General features: G+C 43.4%; 1 protein-coding gene across 1 annotated transcript in view; it reads right to left on the bottom strand.

Annotated features, from left to right (window-relative positions):
• Nucleotides 1-1808: 1808 nt before the first annotated feature.
• The window catches only part of SLC26A2 (solute carrier family 26 member 2), a 71822-nt gene continuing 51512 nt past the window's right edge, over nt 1809-22118 (bottom strand). Inside the window, exon 3 of the mRNA XM_040344507.1 lies at nt 1809-3424. Coding sequence (XP_040200441.1) covers nt 1913-3424 — 1512 coding nt within the window. The 3' untranslated portion in view covers nt 1809-1912. The remainder of the gene's footprint in view (nt 3425-22118) is intronic.

Below are 22118 nucleotides of genomic sequence, written 5' to 3' on the forward strand. Positions count from 1 at the left end.
AGTTGTATTAATCTCCCCACTGAATATTTCACCCACACACTGGCGTAATAACACAGATTTTTGGTCTCAAACTTGTCAATAAAATGAATCATCAGGGTTGATCAGCTAAAGTTAAAGTGGAAGTAAACCCTCCTATCATTTTCAGCCATGTGAAAACTTCAACTGCCATGATGCTGAACATGTGATCAGTTATGACACCAGCCATTGGATGGTTTGACAGTTTGATTGAGAGCACAACCAATGGGACAGTTATATTTATAGCACGTGACTGGAATTCAACTGTTTTTTGAAACTGTTAAATAGATGGGTTTACTTCCACTTTAATAGGCTATTCACTATGCAAGATAAGTTTTCCTTAGCTTAGAGAATGAGGTGAAGCTATGCTGACTTCTATCAACCAATCCTGTGTAAACAAAAATATTGTTTTAATTTTCCTTGCATGTGGCTGGCTATTTTTTGCAAAGTGAATTTTTACCACATTTACCCTAGGGAAAATTTACGTGTAAAGAGAACAACCTTTTTGTCTTAAGTAAATCAACCATTTTGTTTTTAAAGACTGAATAACTAAACAATCTGCAATTTGATCCTTCAATTGGGTGCTAGCTTGTGAATAATATGACAATAATGCCCAAGTTTTTTAAGTGTCATACATCCTGAAGGCTCACATAACGCAGAATGATTGTTATATTGGACAAAGTATGCATAATGTGCTTTAGGTTCTACAGCTTTGCCTTTGACCTCATGGCTGCGGTGATGTTATTGAAACCTTTGTGATGTAATGACAAGCAATAAGTGCAGTTCTACAAGGAGCGCCAGGGGGTGGGACCGAGTCATACACTCGGTGACTCAAGGTAACCCCCTCGGGAGAGAGCTTCCCAGAGGGGGCTAGCTATTGCGGGGATTAGCCGAGAGAGCCGCCGAGGAACCCCAGCAGATGGCGTTTGGGCCACTCTGTGCAAAATGAGCTGCGCAGTGGAGGTAAGTATAACATGTTTGTTATTTTTAAATAATACAATTTGAACCTTTAGGCCGTGTACACACGATCGGTCCATCCGATGAGAACGGTCTAATGGATTTTTCCATCGGTTAACCGATTAATCTGACTGATGGTCAGTCGCGCCTACACACCATCGGTTAAAAAAACGATTGTGTCAGAACGCGGACACGTAAACCACGTACGACGGCACTGTAAAGGGGAAGTTCAAATCCAATGGCGCCACCCTTGGGGCTGCTTTAGCTGATTTTGTGTTAGTAAAAGACGTTTCGCGCTTTTCTGTCTGTTACAGCGTGATGAATGTGCTATCTCCATAACGAACGCTAGTTTTACCAGAACGAGCGCTCCCGTCCCCTAATTTAGTCTGAGCATGCGTGGATTTTTAACCAATGGTCGTACCTACTAACGATCTTTTTTCTATCGGTTAGGAATCCATCGGTTAAATTTAAAACAAGTTGGCTTTTTTTTAACCGATGGTTAAATAACCAATGGCGCCCACACACGATCGGTTTGGACCGATAAAAACGGTCCATCAGACTGTTCTCATCGGTTTAACCGATCGTGTGTATGCGGCATTAGTATCACTTTTTTGTTGAGAATAACAATGTTTGTTATTCTTCGTAAAAAACAAAATACATATTTAATATTTATTTACTGCCAATACAAATTTTTTGACATACTGGACTATGTTAAATGATTGTTCAATACATTTATTCACTTCCACGTTCAGTTCCTTTATGTGCCTCATCTAAAGTCGCAAATCCCCTCTCCATTACACACATATATATATATATATATATATATATATATATATATATATATATACTGTATCAAGTTTAAAAGTGATTGTGCTTTACTTTTGTAGTGCATAATTTAACATATCTCACCACCTGCTGGAACTTTAATGCAGATGTGTAATTAAACAGCTGACCCGTTCACACAATCATCTGTTTGCTCCTGTGCATATAGTGCAAACTGCACAGCTTGATGGATGCTGTAAAATGCCATGGTACCTTCTTCCTTTTTAAAATAGTCACCATTTCTAAGTGAATTTCTCACAGACATATTGCATTGAGCTAGCAAAACACGAATGCCGATGCCATTATAGTCTTTTAGGATCTCTTTCAAAGTGTTTAGGCCTGCTGTGTCTATAAACTGAATTGCACTGCAATCAATAACTAGGGAATGTAGGGGCATTTGGTCCTGGTAGAGATGCAAACAAGTTTCCACCTCAGCAGGGCTGCCTTCTTGCTTCTTTAGCTTCTCTTTCTTCTTTGCTGCTTTCTTTTCTGCTGAAGCCACCAAAACAGGGTCCACTCCAACATGTTTATACAGCGCTGATTTAAACGATTTTTTGTTCACATAATACAAGGGGGCCTCAAATCGAAACACCTGGATACCTTTGGTGGTGTTGAGATTCTGGTAGACATCCAAAGACTCATAAATTTCAGAAGCTTCCACCCTACCTAACAAAGTTGATATAGATGTTTGAGATCTTACAATGACACAGAGCATAGAAAATGCAATGCCAATCAAAAGTCCGAGCTCAGTGCTAATTACTGCAGATGAAAACATGGTAACCAGCCATATGACAGTGTCTATTTTATTTACTTTCCACATCTTGGGCAAATCTAAAAATTTCTTGAGGGCACCTCTTAAATTCACTATGGTTATGACACCCAAAACACATTTCTGAAGTGAATAGAAAAGAGGAGCTATTACCAAGAGGACAAGGAGAATGACCAGAGAGGTCATGATTCCTGAGACTTGAGTTTTGCAGCCAGTAGACTCTTTAACTAGTGTTTTGGCAAGGGCAGCACTTGTGGTAAAGCAATAGAAAAATGATGGGATGATATTGCAGAATCCAATAGCATACATTTCCTGATTGGCCTTCACCTCATAACCATGTTTCTTAGCAAACATTTCAGAGAGGGAGACCGTGATTGCAAATCCTATTATTGCAATGGACAAAGCCCCTAATGCAACATTGGGAACAAGGTTCCATTCTGGTGGCTTTGGCATTAGAAATCCAGTGGGGATCTCCCCTGCAATGCTTGAGCCATAGTTTTCTTTGAGATGACCAAAGTGAGAGGCAAGAGTCGCCCCGACAACTACAAATAGTTCCACAGGGATTGGAGCCTTGAGCTTGGACTTGAAGCATTCATTGAGTTCTTTGGTTGGGATCAAAACTAAGAGGCACAAAATGCTGGTAACAAGATCACAAATGTTGGTCAGGTGAATGTTCTGAAAGATATAAATCCAAGTATAGATGGAAGAGCCAATTCCATTGGCACGTGGTATACTTAGGCCTAAAAGATATTTTACTTGAGATGTAAGGATTGTGAATGATGCACCTGTTGCAAATCCACTAAGCAAGGAGTCTGACAGGTACACGGAAACAAATCCCACTTGAAAGATTCCCATTAGTACCTGAAATTTAAGAAAGGGACACAATATTAATAGTCAAATTTCAGTGTAATAATAACATTAATGACATAATAATAGTTATTAGATATTTTTAAAAAAGATGTATACCCAACAAACTGCAAATATAGTTATGCCACTTAACATTTTTTATGATTGACTTTTAGTAGGTAAGTTTTATTCTTTCCATATTGACAACATTTGTTATAAGAGGAAAGCATTGAAGATTAAATGATAATGGGTGAGCTTTCAGTTATGAATCATTTGCTTTAGCATCATGTTTTTGGGTGGCCCAGGACATGCAAGTCCTGTTAAAAAAACAAAGCAGAGGAAGCATTGGAAAAGTCAGCAGCTTAAAGGGATAGATCACCTTTAAAAAACGTCCTATGTTTCAGATAAGGAAACATATTAAGCACTGCGCAGATTAAAAAAAGGAGCTCCTTTCATTATCTTTAGTCCCTGCAAAGCTAGGTATTTCAAAGGATGCATTTAGATTACCCTTAAAGGTACCTTCTCACACAGAACGTTTGTCCTGTGTGAATTCCTGAATCCCATGATACCTTGCTCATAGGTGTGCGCAGCCTATTGCATTAGGGTGTGCACGCCAAAGCTCAAACACACAGTACCGATCCTTAGACATGTGCAATTCATTTAGTTCCAAATTCGTTTTTTAACGAATTTCAACAAATTTGTTAATTCTGAAATATCAGAATTAACGAAAACCAGTTTAACAAATTTTTCTGAATATTCGTAAATTTGAATATTCAAAAATAAAAAAAATCGTAAATTAAAAAATTCAGAAATTCAAACATTCGGTAATTCGGAAATCTAAGAACCCAAAAATTTTAAAATCGGAAACAATAACTACCTAATAATAACTTAACTATTACTAACTATTAAATAGGTATTGGAATTTCCTTTCAAATTTGGCTGTTAGTGATTGTAACAAATACGAATTATCCAATCTAAACAAATGGAATGTGTCAAATTAACAATAATAAATAACAATAATTTTAATAAAAATGTTTTATTATTATTATTTATTATTAATTTGTTCCATTCCATTTGTTTAGATGCCACATTCATTATTTTGGATAATTCGTAACTTCGGATAAATTCATATTCGTTACATTAGCTAACAGCCAAATTTGAAAAAAAAAATTCCAATACCTATAATTTAATAGTTAGTTATTATTTTTAATTTTCAGATTTTTTTTCTTTCTTATTATATAAAAACAAATGAAATTAAAACAAACAAATTTTTCGGCAGTGCACAGGTCTACCGATCCTTTAGTGTTTACATTCAGAAAGAGAAGGGGCCGTTAAATTACATATTTTACCGGCCCCTTTCCCCACTCAGAATTCTAATGTTGTATGACACTAGTAATAATTATATTTATAAATTATTATTACTAGTCAACCAACATTCAAATTCTTCTATAGCCTATGGGCCGAGCATTTGACCAGAAATGTGCGAATATGGCGTTGTACAGTTTAGCTGCTTGTCGAATCTTCTTAGAACTTTTGACAGACACCATAAGCCTTCATGACAGATTCAACGTTTGTATGTTTTTCGCTGCTTCGTTGAATCTTCATCGTTCATGTCGAATGGTCTACCCCAACACTGTCTCTATAATGTTGTATCTTTTCTCTCTATGTCGAATCATTCCTCTCTATGTAGAATAATCTTGGACTAATAGCGTTAAGGTTAGGCACATTCGACCACAGATTCGATAGACATAGATCGCTATTGTCAGTGTCATGTCGAATCTCCTATTCTATATCGAACTGTTGTAGCAACGAAAATGAAAATAAAGCAAATAAATCTGTCTCATAATGCGCCTTACTGCCCCTGTTTAACATTGTTTTGCCATACGACAGAATTGATAACTGTCCCCCATAATGTTTTGAGTTTTTTTGGTATATTTACAGTACATCTAAATAATGTGCACTTTACCATGTGCATGGAAATAGAAATATTTGGCTCTGGCAGCAAAAGGGTTAAACCATAAAAAATGTAAGCGGTATTAAACTCAAAAGCTCTTTTTGTAAGGATTTTCCTTCATTTTAACCTAGTGATTTGTTCTGTCGATTACTACAGATCGTCGGATAATACCTCAGATGATCTGTGCATGCGCAGTAGTGACGTCACTCCAGCTGATCTGCCAATCAGCTGACATGACGTCAACACTGCGCATGCGCAGATCATTGAAGGCATTATACAACAGAATTGACAATAAACCTGGCTTCTACCTGCCCAGCCCTGTGAACACTCTACTCTGCGGGAGCCTCTAGCCATCAGAGCTGTGCCTGGGATACTACAACAGCAGGCTGCCCATTCGCAGGGACCACCATCATGGATGAAGTGGACATCCTGGACCTGGAGGATGGCTATGAAGACGAGGATAGCTGGTGGTAATCATGGAGAGGGGAGGACCATGTAATCATGGATGGAGGGTTCCCCTTTGAGGATCAGATTCTGTCTCCGCACTTTACTAATCGTTGGATGATGTCACTACTGTGCATGCACAGATCGTCTGAGGCATTATCTGACTATGTGCAGAAATCAACAGAACACCATAAAACACTTTTTGTCTTTGGGTGGCTCCACTCTAGATGCAGGAGTAACAGAGACAACCTTGGACAGCAGCAATGTCAAACTGGGGAGAGGGTAGTGTGAGATACACCAGTAGATGTAGATGGAATTGATTAACAATTAAAGCTGAACTCCTGGTAACACTTTTTTAAGTAGTTACAGTACGTTTTTATTTAGTTGGAATTGATAAAACATCTGTTGAAAAACAAATTCTTACTGGCAGAATCACCAAGTGAAAATAAAGGAAAAAAACCTAAACTGAGAATGGGTAAGCTGCAGTATAATACATTTTGCTTTTGGGTTTTATACCATTTTAAAGCAAAATTCTAGGCAGATATAAAAAAAAGCCAATCAGTTCATGTGCTCAGAAGTAGCAAAGTTAAATGGAAAGAAAGCAAAGTGACAGAGAAAATGGCTAATCACTCTGAATGAATGAATGAATGAATGAATGAATGAATAACTTGTATAGCGCTACAAACGAGAACTAAATCGCCTCAAGGCGATTCTCTCTGCTCTGCTGCTTCTCCTTTCACTGTGCAGTCACAGGCTGGTTAGAGTTCAGGATGACCTGGGCTCAGAGGAAGTGGATTTATTGATGCTGGTGGCACTTAGACCGAGGACATCTAATGACAGATAAAAGTACCATGTGGAAAATCTCTGCATTAAAGCTGAACATTGCAGCAAAGGCTGGTTTTGCCCATGCATCTTTTGGAGGCTTATTCATTGTGGTTGGACTTCTGATTCAACCCCTTAACGCCGCCCCCGGTACCATTAGCTTCTGTATCATATAACTGCTGTGACTGACAGCCACATGATCAGGAGCCTGTTCCACTGGCTCCTGGACAGAAGCCTTGACCAAGAACTGTCTGTAACAGCTAGTTCAATGTGCTGGGAGTGCACAGTGCACTTGCGGTCAGCACACAACCTCCTGCTGCCGTGGACACATGTGATGCAACCGGACATTGAAGGCCATCTTTTTTTCCAGCGCACATAATAAATAGTTGTATTTAAGTAAACTAAAGCCCAATTACTAAAATATATAAGTTGTAACATGGTAATTTAATTTCTTAATTTTTTTTTTATATTTTTAAATCAAAACTTTTCTGTTATGGGTTGACAACAGTATCCCAATTGTACTCCTGTGTTGTCACCCTGTCACATGACTCCCTGATGAAGACTATAAGGTACATTTAGCAAGCAAATCACGCAGAGTCTCCTTTAGCAAAGACTTAGGCCCCATACACACAAGAGGATTTATCCGCGGATACGGTCCAGCGGACCGTATCCGCGGATAAATCCTCTCGAGGATTTCAGCAGATTTCTATGCGATGGCATGTACACACCATCGCATTGAAATCCGCGCCGAAATCCTCTGGCGATGACGTGTCGCGCCGTCGCCGCGATTATGACGCGGCGACGGGCGCGACGCTGTCATATAAGGAATTCCACGCATGCGTCAAATCATTACGACGCGTGCGGGGAATCCCTTTGGACGGATGGATCCGGTGAGTCTGTACAGACGAGCGGATCCATCCGTGGGATCCGATTCCAGCAGATAGATATTCTGTGCATGTCGACAAATATTTATCTGCTGGAATTCGGAAATATCCGCGGATAAATATCCGCCGGAGTGTACACACCATAGAATCTATCCGCTGAAACCCATTCGATGGGATTTATCTGCGGATAGATTCTATCGTGTGTATGGGGCCTTAGTGAAAGTTTTAGGACAAATTTATTACTAAAGATTTATTACCGAACCTAAATAAAATGAAAAATGTTGGCAGGTAGAATTTTTACAACAGAAGAGACCCTATAAGTATAGCTGCTGTCACATTGCATGTAGGGGCAACAGGACAGTGGGATTAGTTTACTAAAGGTAAATAGTCTGTGCACTGCAAATGCATGTGCAAGTGCACCCACAAGTGCACTGCAAGTGCAGTTGCTCTTGTTCTTAGGGGAACATGCAAGGAAAATGCAAGGAAAATGAAAACTGCATTTTTGTTTGCACATGATTGGATTATAGAAATCCCCTAATTTCAGAGCTTCCCCTCAGATCTAAAGCAACTGCAATGTCAACGTGCTCTGCAAGTGCACTTCTAGTGCATAATATATTTGTCTTTAGTAAATTCACGCCAATGTCTTCTTACCTGCATATGGTTATCCCCAAAAATATTTTTGCGATAGTGGTTGTATTTATATACATAAAAAAATGAAACCTCTCAAGTATGCAAAGTATTTGCCAATGTACTTGATGTATGTTATTATGGTTGGAAATTCTGGCAAATGAAATTAATTTGTCATGTATAACTTCTTATATCCTCCAATTCATGCCTGTACTGGCTGTTATGCCACTTACCCAATACCCCCTTACTTTATTTAAATACAGCGGAACCTCCATTCCAGGAAAATGCTCGTAATCCAAAGTACTTGCATATCAACGCGAGTTTCCCCATTGAAGTCAATGGAAAAGAAAATAATTAGTTCCGTATTGACCTTAATGGCATGCAATACCGTATGCGGCCAGAGGTGGGGGCACCGGAGAGCCTCGGAAACGGCCGAAAAGGCCCGAGGACACCTCGGCTGACCTCGGCAAACCTTGGAAAGGCTCAGAAACTGAGTATTTACGTGTCTTTCCAAGCATTGCTGAACAGCGCTGATCGGCGGCGATCGGCGCCGTTCGGCTCCGGCGCCCCCCACCTCAGGCCAAACCCAGTACTGCACCCCGCTTTGACCTGAATCCTGCTCGTTTTGCGAGACAACACTCGCAAACCGAGTTAGGATTTTTTCAAATACAGTGCTCATATTGCGAAACGCTCGTTAACCGCGTTACTCGCAAACCAGACATACTTTCTTGGGTTCAAATGGCCCTTTGTTACAATAACCAACCATTAAATACCACTTTATTACATAATATAAGCGTTAATAAACAGAAAAACATACCATAACCTTTCAGACTGAATGTAACTGCCTGTTTTCTATGTCTTAGGATTTTTGAAGGCACCCTTGACTGACCAACTAGCTGTATCTGGCACCACCTTGCCTTTCCACGGACCCCAGCCGCAACTTACACCAGCTCTGGGACAATTGTTTGGCAAATTCTCCAGCTGATACAGCCAACTGCCCCAACACGTATTACTTCCACCCTTATTAGGGCAGGTACACCCATACCAGAGATGGGCCCAACCCATCATTCTCCAAAGAATGTAACCATCCCTGCCTTCAAAAACCCTACAATCTCTTCCACAGACACCCAGAGTGAAATCTTACACCTGGGTGGCCTGCCACACCCGATGGGCATGCAGGATACCTTCTTGCTGACCCAAAGACCAAAGGTCAATCCTCACCGCATTTAAATAAACCCTGTCCCCTCTCAGGAACAGCCAAGGCTCCTTTTCCAAGTCCCAATGGCTGATCGCCAAACCACTGTTACAGACAATTGTTTTTGCCAGCTCCTTATTTACTTTGATCCTAGCTTTGTTAACCCGCTCCAAAGTTATTGCCAAATGCCAGGAAGTCCTAGCCACCATGTCAGACCCCACCACAATAGTGTTGGGGAACAAGGACTGCAAGTGCAGGAACTGAAATTTGATATCCCTGCACAACTCTCATGAGACGCTAAGCCCTAGGTCATTGTCCCCCAAATGCAGCAGCAGCACGTCCGGAGGCCTGTCAAGCCTGGAATAGTGATGTACCTCAGGAAAAACCCAGGATGCCAATCCATCTGATCCTGACCTGTCCCCTGGGAAAACCCAACTGTCGAACCTAAGGCCTAACCGCAGCCCGTTTAGCCCCCCAAAACACATAGGAATGGCCCAGGATCCACACCAAACATTCTGGACCTGAAAAACAAGACATACTGTAAGCATAAAACCAGCACGAACTCCAGTTAAACACACAGATAACATTGACCAATGCCACAACACATAAAACACAACTCGAACATAAAGACAGACAAACACGTTAACCCAGCCATGAACAGGACCCAGGCCGGTAGCCCACCGAAAATAACCTGAACAACTACTACAACAGGTGGGGCCGCACGTATAACCTGAAGCAATGCGACTCCCACCGCCCAATCTTACGCACCAGCTTGTCCTCCAAACCCCAGCGGGCCACCTCAGTGGCCATTCCAATCCTAAACGAATAAGAGGAGTAGTCCTGCAAAGAGAAGCCAGGGGACTCTTTTTTAAAATAGACCCAAATTGGAACCTGGACAAGGCGGACCCATTCAGGTGTTTCAGGAAATGCTCGGACCCCAACCCCCTGATCGCTAACCACTCCCATACTGCCTGTACCGGGCATGCAGGAGAGCGGTGAACACCACCCAAAGCAACCCAAGCACCCTTACCATGCTGGTCAGTTTTGGACCTGCTAATGAAAAGCGAAACCCCATCACCCCGTTGTACAACATCGGCCCCGTCCAAACCCCCACCTCCGCATTTTGATCTGCACACCAGTTCGCTAACCCTCAATGCCCCAAAAAAAGCCAAGACAAAAGCCGTCTTAACAAGCGCAGCGTTGTAAGCCGAGGAGCAGAACCATACCCAGACCACAAACTATTGCTGACTCGGCTAGTTGAAGTAGCCAAAGTAGCGGAATGTGACCTATCCTGGTTCGCCTCCTTTTTGGAAAACCGATCACAAGTAGTGAAACTGGGACCATTCATGTCTGAAAAACGCACAGTGTCTTGCGGAGTCCCTCAAGGATCCCCTCTGTCCCCGGTGCTGTTTAATATCTATCTTCGCCCCCTTTTTGAAATCATCAGAAGCTGCTCTACCACTCTTATGCGGATGACACACAATTGTACTTTCGCATCGGCAACAAAAAGGATCATCATCTCGGTCTAGAGAAATGCCTCTCTTTGACAGAGAACTGGATGACAAAGAGTTATCTTAAACTCAACGGCTCAAAAACAGAACTTCTCCTGCTTCACGCCAATCATAAGAATCAATCGACAACACCCTGGATACCTCCGCCCATTCTGGGCAAAATCATCACCCCTAGTACCAAAGTCAAAAGTCTCTGAGTCATCTTTGATACCAACATGACAATGGATGCACAAATAGGGTCAGTAGTAGCGGATCCCACCATCTGCTGCGTCTACTACGCAGACTTATTCCATTTATTCCCAAAGAGGACATAGCAGTTGTGGTGGGAACAATTGTTAACTCCAGACTTGACTATGCAAATGCCCTCTACCTCAGACTCCCTAAGTACCAAATCACTCGCCTGCAGGTCGTTCAGAATACGGCCGCGCGACTGGTGACTGGGAAAAAACCTTGGGAATCAATCTCACCCTCATTGAGAATCCTTCACTGGCTGCCACTGAAAGACAGAATCACTTTCAAAGCACTCTGTCTGACGCATAAATGTATTTGGGGAAATGCACCCAAATATCTGTGCGAAAAAATAAAGGCTTACAACCCCAATCGCGTTCTGCGATCCTCTAACCAAAATTGACTCCAAATCCCCAAATCCAGATACAAGTCCAAAGGAGAAAGAAGATTTGCTGTCCTGGGCCCTCGACTTTGGAACACTTTACCAACCTCCATTCGGTTGGAGGAGAACCACTTGGCCTTTAGGAGAAAGATCAAAACCCATATCTTCTGAGGTCAGAGGAGAACTGGTTTAAACAAGCGCCCAGAGGCGATTCAGTTCGCATGTGCAGCGCTATATAAGTTTTTCACTCACTCACTCACTTACTCAAGATGGCCCACAGCATTGTCAAAGGAAACCGGGCAGCGAGCATTCGGAAAGACCTTGCCCCGTCTGTAGCCCTGCAGAACCCTCTTTACCAACACATGCTTTGTGACATCCCCAACCCTGGCATCTGAAACCAAAAGGCTAAGCTGGCCATTTTCTGACCCAACTTGGAAAAAGAGGCCCCGTCCTCCACATTCCTGCCAATGAAATACAGTAATAAGCACAAATGGTTGTCATCACCACAACAACCGCCTACCTCATTCACCAGCACTTGCCATTCCCCCAGACCTTTTAAAAAGCGCTCCAAGTGGCCAGGCACAACAAATTCTGAAGTAGCCCAGCTACTGTTCGAAGGCAATGTCCCACAAGTGGTCAGGGCAAGGCACTCCATGCTGCTCCGCTTCTGGCGCCAACATATGGAATCTGTCCCACTGCAAGCAAGACAACGCATCAGCCACATTGCTGTTCACGGCATATGCACTGCAGAAACATAACAATTCAGACACAAACACTGAAGCACCAGATATCTAAGGAAACGCAATATAGAATGCAAGCCTGACACATCCTTCACCACCCATTCCAAGAATGAGCTAAAAGCCTCAACAAGAAACAGGAAACAGTGGGAACTATAGGAATGCTGGACAATGTGCAGGGGATCAAGAAACCTTCAGGAAAAACTCTGGAAAAGAAGATGCGCCGCCGCCAGGTCGGAATACCTACTTAGGAAGGGAGCCAACTTTTCCACCTGCACCGGAGTCTTCCCTCTTGCCAGCCTCACTGGACTTACCCTTGTTTGAAGCACTTCATGAGTGGATGGGAACCTCTGCAGCTGTAGCATTCATGGTGAAAACAATAGGATCCCCCAAATCTGCAGGTCCCCTCGTTGAACTGCCAACAGAAACCCTTGCACTTTCTGGTCGATGGTGACGAGGTTGATGGACCACCACCAGCCCACCTTTAAAGGGAGCACTAGGGGTCCACGTCTGAGTCATGAGCTTCATCCACAAACTAATATATTTGTGGTCCCACCTCAAGGAGGACCTGAGCGCCTTCCGCTGCCTGAACTACTCATCGTACCGCAACCGGGCCACACCCCCATACACCCGTGGAGCCTCACTAATGGAATCTAAATAGCAAAAAAGTGCCGAGCACTGTTCGGGAGACTTTTCGCCTATAACACTGGTCAGAATATTAAACGCCTGGAGCCAATTACTAAACATCCTGGGAATTAGCCGATAATTCTGTTTTTTTTTCCTTGTCCTCCTTCTTACTCTCATACAGCTTAACCTTATCTAGGTTACATTTTTTCAAGGGCAATAGGGAGAATATCTCCACTTACTCACCTTTCCAAATCCTCTCTCTCACCTCCTGTCTTAAATGTACTCCATTCGTGTCCCCTGATGCCTTCTTACCCTCCCCAGCCGCCTTGTCCTGTGCAGGCGGTGGGGCCTCAGTGGGAGTAAAATTAGAAAGTATGTCTGGACAGCCGCACTGAATGGCGCTGGACGCCATTCACGTTCACTTAGAAGCAAATGACGTCCTTGCGGTATCATTTGCCGCAAGGCACGTTGGGAAAGTTTCCTGACGGAGCATGCGCTGTACGCTCAGCGCGGGAGCGCGCCTAATTTAAATGATTCCCGCCCCCGGCGGGATCATTTAACTTGCGCGTGCTTACGCCGGGCAAATTTGCCGGCGCGCCCTCGCAATTCACGGAGCTACTGCTCCGTGAATCGAGGGCAGCGCAAAATATTTGCAGGGGCGCAGGGCAAAATCGTTGCCCTGCTCCCCCACAAATATCGCGCAATTATACTTGAATCTGGGCCATAGTTTTTTTACCAATAAAAGGCAACGGAAAGGTTTTTTCAGAGTGCGGCTGTCCAGACATTCTTTCTAATTTTGCTTTGTGCATTGCCGGCACCTGGGCTTTTCTGAGAGGACACGGATTGTTTCCATACACCCATCTGGAGCAGTAACTGTATTTCTCTGCCTCAGTGGGAGTAATCGCTGCAATGTTCTTCACACCCCCCCCCCAACGAAGAAGAAGTCAACAGCTGGGCCCGGTATCCTGCCCTGAGGCACCCAAGGGCGTCACACACACACAGAGATGACGTACCAGGCTGCCCTGCGACACTTGACAGAACAGCCGCTGATCCGGATCCCTGCAGCCCAGTGTCCGAACCCTGCAGAGGGTAGTCCCCAGCATCCACCTCTCCTTCCTCCGAGCTTGTCGTCCTCCCCAGGCAACCCACAGCCACGGGATCGCTGTACAAGCATCTGGCGCCGGGTGATGACGTCACTGACGCCGATGCGTTTCATCGGATCTCTCCTCCTCCCCTGCTGCGCTCTCTGCCTGGATGGCCTGGCAGAAGCGGTGCACCAGTCCCACTTCGGTGTAGCCAGGCATCCGGCTGGCACTGGTCGAATGTGCTCTCCCTTGCTGGACCGCTCCAGCGGCGGGCAGGGCACTCACCGGGATGGCCGCATGGTCCTGCTGATCCACAGATGGGGTATGGGAGCAGGCAGATAACCCATGCCTCCCCCCCAGGGCCCGCATGGTCCTGCTGATCCACAGATGGGGTATGGGAGCAGGCAGATAACCCATGCCCCCCCCCCCCCAGGGCCCGCCTGTGAAGGGGATTCCTCCCAGCCCCACCAACCAACAGATAAGGCGTTCTCTGGCAGTGGAAGGTGAAGGGTCCAAGATTGGTCTTCTAGCGTGACGACAACCCCTCAGGGTCAGTTCAGGGCTCAAGTGCACAGGAGGCCATGACCTCCTAGTGCGTGGAAGTTCTGGGGCAGGTGTAGTAGTCACTTGCCCCGACCCTGGCAGCAGTCCAGAAAGCTGGGTATGCAGCCATTGCGGCCTATTGTCAACCGCAGCCGATCAAATGTTGGCTAGCATGCTCTCGAGGTCCTACATTGTCTGATGCACAAACTCCAACCACAGCAGGTCGTGCAGCATCTTGTCCAGTGCTATCCTCTAGTCCAACTGATGTTAAAGGATCGCCTCCCACCAAGGAACCGTTAGGACCACACCCTGTCCCCACCCTAACCTCCTCCAATGAGGTAATAACTAGTAATTATCCCTCCTATTAATTAAACTTTATTTTAACCCCTACCTTACTATAGCCTTTAGTCAAACCCCATCATGTAGGCCTTCTGCTTATGCTGCGCCTGAGCACCTGGCCTGTAACTTTATGTGAACTTCATTTTTTCCTTTATGTTCTGTTATGCCGCTTTTGTACATTATAAAGTACTGTCTTTGAAACTATTCAAACTGTAGGTTGCCTGGCAATTATTACTACATTAAATCCATATTGAAATTGTGCATAAAACAGTGTAGGTGGACTGTTGGGTTGTTTTGACTAAAATTGAATAAACAGAAAGTAATTAACACTAAATATGGTTTCCCTATTATACAGGGCAGAGATAAGAGTTGATGAATATTCTCACTGAAACAAATTATCTGTAAATACAAAAATAATTGTTGAATTAATCATGCATGGGTCCTAACTCACTAGCCAATCAATTGTTTTGTTTTTCTGTATAATCTCTTTGCTGGGTTAACCTCCTACAGTGCCCCATGTAGAAAAGAAGCTATTTAAAAATTCCCAATATTATTGGTGCTTTTATAGGTCTTACATTACTATTTCATTCTAAAAGCTGTAGGCCTTTTTAGATTAAACTAGAAGAGCAATATACATGCAAATAATAGAGAAGTTTTCCCAAAGTATATTGTGCCCCATGGGTTTAAATGGAGTGATCCAGATACACAATAACTGTTATGTGGCTGGGGCCAGAAGCTGCGGTGTTGATTAAATGATTTGTAGGCTATATATAGAATAACAAAGTAATTTAGCCAGATTAGAGCATTAGCAATGCAAAACTGTCTTGTTCTTTACTTGATCCTATATGAAATAAGGCTGCCTTGTCTTGCAGATCAGTCACAAAATAGACTATAACAAAACCTAGCTGAAAGGCTAAACAAAAGTTATATTGTATATTATGTATATTTGCAATAGAAACTGAAAATAACATTAGAAAGACATTTGTTAAATTGCACCTATCGCACAGTAACATATTGTACATCATAGCAAACTATTTACACAACAAAAATGGGGTGCTAAAAAATTTAAGTGGATTAAAAGTGGTTTGTTTTTGTTTGTTTGTTTGGTCTGCTCAATGGTTTAGAACTTGGGCCAAATGGTGCTGGGTTTCTGGAATTTGTTATTATCAAGACCCTGGAGTTTTATGCAAGGAAAATAAAAAACAGCATTTTAGCTTGCACATGATTGGATCATAAAATCAGCAGAGCTTCCCCTCATTTCAGATCTACCCCTCAGATTTACAGCGACTGCAATTCCAAGTGCACTTTCAGTGCAATTTCAAGTACTAAAACAAACTGCCAACATTGATAGGCTCTTCTCTGTATCCTTAAAGGGTTAGTTGGCCCTTAGTGACTTTTGTCAAAAGCATCCCCAAGCATTACTGTGCCCTACGTTAACATGCAGTGCTCTGATATATAAAAGATTACTCACTTTTTCAGCTGTGCATTTTATTGCTCTCCCTTCTGTGTCCTGCAGATGGCAGGATGCACTGAGCTTTGGATGCATGGCCCTGGAAACTCTTTCCTACCAATGCAGAAAACTGGGCTGCATGTGTGGTTAGGGAACAAAAGCCAAGTTCTCATTCATGAGTTGCCATGTATTCAATGCTCCGAATGTCCTGCCAGCTTAAGGACGGAGAGGGGAGGGCAATAAAAAGAGCAGCGGAGGATGCTGTAATTGTGAAGGTGATTTTCAACAAAACTCAGTGAAAGTGAACAAACCCTTTAAAGCAAAACTAAACAAGCACTCACCGGCCACTTTATTAGGTATACCAATTCAATTGCTTAGTAACACAAACTGCTAATCAGCCAATCACATGGTAGTAATTCAATGCATTTAGGCATTTAAACAAGGTGAAGATGACTTTCTGAATTTCAAACTGAGCTCCGAAGGGGGGAAAAGGGGGATTTTAAGGACCCCTACACCCCTATATACGTCGGCAGAAGGGCGCGGCTGGGCACAAGCACGTACCTGTACGTCCTCTTTAAGAGCCCAGTCGTGGGGTCGCGAGCGCAGCTGCCCGACCCGGTCCGAAGCTCCGTGACCGCGGGACCCGATCGCCGCGAACGGTCACAGGAGCTGAAGAACAGGGAAAGGTGTGTGTAAACACACCTTCCCCGTTCTTCTGTGTGGCAGTGACACTGATCGTCTGTTCCCTGATATAGGGAACGACGATCAGTGACGTCACACCTATAGCCACGCCCCCCTACATTAAGAATCACTCTCTTAGGGTACACTTAACCCCTACAGCGCCCCCTAGTGGTTAACCCCTTCACTGCCATTGTCATTTTCACAGTAATCTGTGCATTTTTATAGCACTTTTTGCTGTGAAAATGAAAATGGTCCCAAAAATTTAAAAAGTGTCCGATGTGTCCGTCATAATGTCGCAGTCACGAAAAAAATCGCTGATCACCGCCATTACTAGTAAAAAAAAAATTATTAATAAAAATGCCATAAAACTATCTCCTATTTTGTAAATGCTGCAAATTTTGCGCAAACCAATCAAAAAACGCTTATTGTGATTTTTTTTTCCCGAAAATAAGTAGAAGAATACGTATTGGCCTAAACTGAGGAAAAAAAAATGTATATCTTTTATGGGGATATTAATTCTATCAAAAAGTAAAAAATATTGCATTTTTTTCAAAATTGTCGCTCTATTTTTGTTTATAGCGCAAAAAATAAAAACCGCAGACGTGATCAAATACCACCAAAAGAACGCTCTATTTGTGGGAAAAACAGGACGCCAATTGTGTTTGGTAGCCACGCCGCACGACTGCGCAATTGTCAGTTAAAGTGACGCAGTACCGAATCGCAAAAAAGGGGCAAGGTCCCCAACCTGCATAATGGTCCGGCTCTTAAGTGGTTAATGACCTTTAAAGTGACATGGTTGTTGGTACCAGACGGGCTGGTCTGAGTATTTCAAAAACTGCTGATCTACTGGGATTTTCATGCACAACCATCTCTAGGGTTTACAGAGAATGGTCAGAAAAAGAGAAAATATCTAGTGAGCGGCAGTTGTGTGGACGGAAATGCCTTGATGATGTCAGAGGTCAGAGGAGAATAGGCAAACTTGTTTAAAATGATAGAAAGGCAACAGTAACTCAAACAAGCACCCGGTACAACCAAGGTATGCAGAATACCATCTCTGAACGCACAACACATCAAACCTTAAAGCAGGTGGGCTACAGCAGCAAAAGACCACACTGGGTGCCATTTTTGTCATCTAAGAACAGGAAACTGAGGCTGAAATTCACACAGGCTCACCAAAATAGGACAATAGAAGATTGGAAAAATGTCTGGTCTGATGAGTCCCGATTTCAGCTGCGGCAATCAAATGGTAGGGTCAGAACTTGTAATAAAAAACTTGAAAGCATAGATCCATCCTTCCGGTTCAGGCTGGTGGTAGTGATGATGTAATGGTGCGGGGGATATTTTCTTGGCACACTGTGGGCCCTTTAGTACCAATTGAGCATCGTTTAAAATGTCACAAAGCTCAAACCATCTCAAACTGGTTTCTTGAGCATGACATTGAGTTGACTGTACTCCAATGGCCTTCACATTTATCAGATCTCAATCCAATAGAGCACCTTTGGGATGTGGTGGAAGGGATTCGCATCATGGATGTGTAACCGACAAATCTGCAGCAACTGTGTGAAGCCTCGTACACACGACCGAGGAACTCGACGGGCGAAACACATCGTTTTCCTCGTCGAGTTCCTTGTTAGGCTGTCGAGGAACTCGACAAGGCAAGTTTCTCCATTCCCGTCGAGGAAATAGAGAACTTGCTTTCTTTTTGGGTCGTCGAGTTTCTTGACAGTTTCCTCGACGAAAATGTACACGCGACCAGTTTCCTCGGCAAAAAAATATCTCCCAGCAAGTTTCTTGCTGGTTTTTGCCGAGAAACTCGGTAGTGTGTACGAGGCCTGATACTATCTTGTCAATATGGACCAAAATCTCTGAGGAATGTTTTCAACACCTTGTTCAATGTTTGCCACAAAGGCAGTTCTGAAGGCATTTATAGTTGTTAGTCCATTTTCATTCTGTTTTGAAAATAAACATTATATTTAAAAAACAGCAGGTTATTGCTATAAGAGGAAGCACCCACAAGCCCCATTGGATTGATATTGCTACATACTGCAACATGGTAACAGCCACGTTTTACCATGGAATAACCCAATGGGCTTGATCCGCATGGGAAAAGACTGTGTTGGATCGTTTTGTGGTCATAAACAAGAACACACAAACACTTTTCCCAGTGACATCTTTAATTAGATTGTCCAGAGCATCACCAAATGGGTGAGTGTGTAAGGCATTTTTCAGTATGAGGTGTTTAACAACCAAGTATTAAGCCATAAAATTGTGCACATGTGGATTGAAATCAAAGCTGGAAAACTATGTGATAACTGGTTGTAAAGCATCTACACAATGGTATAGTAGAGGGGGTAATCACTGTAGGTGCTCTGTTAGGGCAGTATCCTGGGAAACAGCACATGTTTCAGATCCAGGTAGCCGCGGTCTGACAAATAGATGAAGCATTGATTGCTGGTTGCAGAACTAGACCCGCCAGCCTAGTAAAAACTCCCAATGCCGCGTACACACGATCAGTCCATCCGATGAGAACGGAACGATGGACCGTTTTCATCGGTTAACCGATGAAGCTGACTGATGGTCCGTCGTGCGTACACACCATCAGTTAAAAAAACGATCGTGTCAGAACGCGGTGACGTAAAACACAACGAAGTGCTGAAAAAAACAAAGTTCAATGCTTCCAAGCATGCGTCGACTTGATTCTGAGCATGCGTGGATTTTTAACCAATGGTCGTGCCTACTAACGATCGGTTTTGTCCTATCGGTTAGGAATCCATCGGTTAATTTTAAAACAAGTTGCCTTTTTTTTAACCAATGGTTAACTAACCGATGGCGCCCACACACGATTGGTTTTGACCGATGAAAACGGTCCATCAGACCATTCTCATCGGTTTAACCGATTGTGTGTACGCGGCATAAGAGTGCTTCGAATTACCTATATTCCTTTTTGGAGAAATAGTGAGATGCTATCAGTACTGTCCATTTTGTAGTAAATAGGATAGTTTTGTAAATTTAGAAAATAATTCTTGGATTGTACCAATATTCATAAATTGCCCCTTTTATTTAATTCTGCGCAAGACACGTGTTTTTGGACTTCTCAAGTTAATTTTTATCCAAAAGTGTATGATGAGACAGAAAGGGATCAATAGCGTTAAGACTCTCACAAATAATGGAGATACGTAGATCTGTATCAGCAGACTGTGTTTAGTCTGTACACGTGGGCCTGGAAAAGAGGTGGCTTTCCGAGTTCCTTTCTAACACTTCCTCTAGGTCCACCTGTACATTTTTAAGGGCAGGCATTGTAGGATGAAACACTAAGGAATCTGGATTAGTGGAGGAGCCTGACAGCTGTATTATTACAATTAATTCATTAATTAGCTAGTTGTATTAATATGTTAGCTGTCTTTGAAATTGTGCCATGGATGCATAAAATTCTTAATTAATCAGGTAGGCCACTTGCCACGTGCCAGAGATACAGGCAGCTTCGGATACAGGGGTACCTGCTTGAGTGTTTGGGAAGCCCCAGCACTCTGAGGCCCCGTACACACGACCGAGTTTCTTGGCAGAATTCAGCCAGAAAATCGATCGGAGCCGTATTCTGCTAAGAAACCCGGCCGTGTGTACACTTTCGACCGAGGAAACCGACGAGGATCTCGTCGGGCCAGATAGAGAATATGTTCTCTATTTCCTGGTTTTTCAATGGGAAATTTCGGCCCGCCGAGATCCTCGGCGGCTTCACAAGGAACTCGACGAGCAAAACGATGTGTTTTGCCCGTCGAGTTCCTCGGACATGTGTACGGGGCCTGAGATGAAGGGTCGCATGAGGCACTGGCAAAGTGATCACTAGTCTGAGCTTTTGTTGCAGCTCCATTATTTCTGAAGCTCAAAGATCTATCAAGACACTAACAAAAACAAAAGGAGGCAGGGTCACAGTAAAGGCACCCCAGGGGTGTGTTTTCAGGAGTTTTGCCAGTGTCCAATCACCTGAAGGTATGAGCCTATAACCCAGGGTCTATGAATACAATGCCTGTGTCCTGTACAGTACAATTAAGATAAGCATTTGCTGTTCACAAGAAACATTTGAGTAAGACTACAATTTGCCATTGGGCATATAGACTAAGACCACACCTTCTAGAATCAAAGGTTAAGTTGTCTGACCATAGTAACAGTAGATGTGTTTGGGGCAAGCTGAAAACAGCACTTTAAAGTGGAGCTCCACCCTAAAGTGGAACTTCCGCCCATCGGAACCCTCCCCCTCTGGTGTCACATTTGACACCTTTCAGGGGGAGGAGGGTGCAGATACCTGTCTAAAGACAGGTATTTGCACCCACTTCTGGCCACACAGTCTACGGGTAGACTGCGGGCAGGACGTCAGATCCCCCCGTTGTGTTCTGGGAAACACTCAGCTCCCAGTACACAGCGGGAACCAGTCAGCATGGCGCAGCGCAACTCGCGCATGCGCCGTAGGGAACCGGGCAGTGAAGCCGGAGCGCTTCACTTCCTGGTTCCCTCACCGAGGATGGCGGTGGGGCAGCAGAGTGACGAGCAATCGCTCGTCCTCTGCTGCAGACGGCGCTGGACTCCAGGATAGGTAAGTGTACTGATATTAAAAGTCACCAGCTGCAGTATTTGTAGCTGCTGGCTTTTAATATTTTTTTTTTGTTTGGCGGACATCCACTTTAAGAAAAAAACGTCATACAAACTGTGAAATAAAGTGTTGGAAATGTTACGGTTTGGAGTTGCTTTCCTGCTAAAGGGGGCAATACCAGCATTTAAAGCCATAAATGTAATGGTATATTTTTTTTATTTATTGAAAAAAGTGTACTTTCCATGTGTATTTTTTTTTGGGGCAATCACCTTTATAAGCACTGTTCAAAGAAAGATCAGATGTTCGCCTGTTCATAAGTCAATAATTCCCATGATGTGCCCTTTTTTACAAGACTGTATGAGTCTAAAGCCCTGTACACACGATCAGTCCGGTTAACCGATGAAACTGACTGATGGTCTGATGTGCCTACACACCATAGGTTAAATAACCGATTGGGTCAGAACGCGGTGACGTAAAACACAACGACGTGCTGAAAAAAACGAAGTACAATGCTTCCAAGCATGCGTCGACTTGATTCTGAGCATGCGTGGATTTTTAACCGATGCTTTTGCATACTAACCATCGGTTTTCACCTATCGGTTAGGCGTCCATCAG

The sequence above is a fragment of the Rana temporaria genome, chromosome 3, assembly GCF_905171775.1.
Source record: "Rana temporaria chromosome 3, aRanTem1.1, whole genome shotgun sequence".
NCBI lineage: Eukaryota > Metazoa > Chordata > Amphibia > Anura > Ranidae > Rana > Rana temporaria.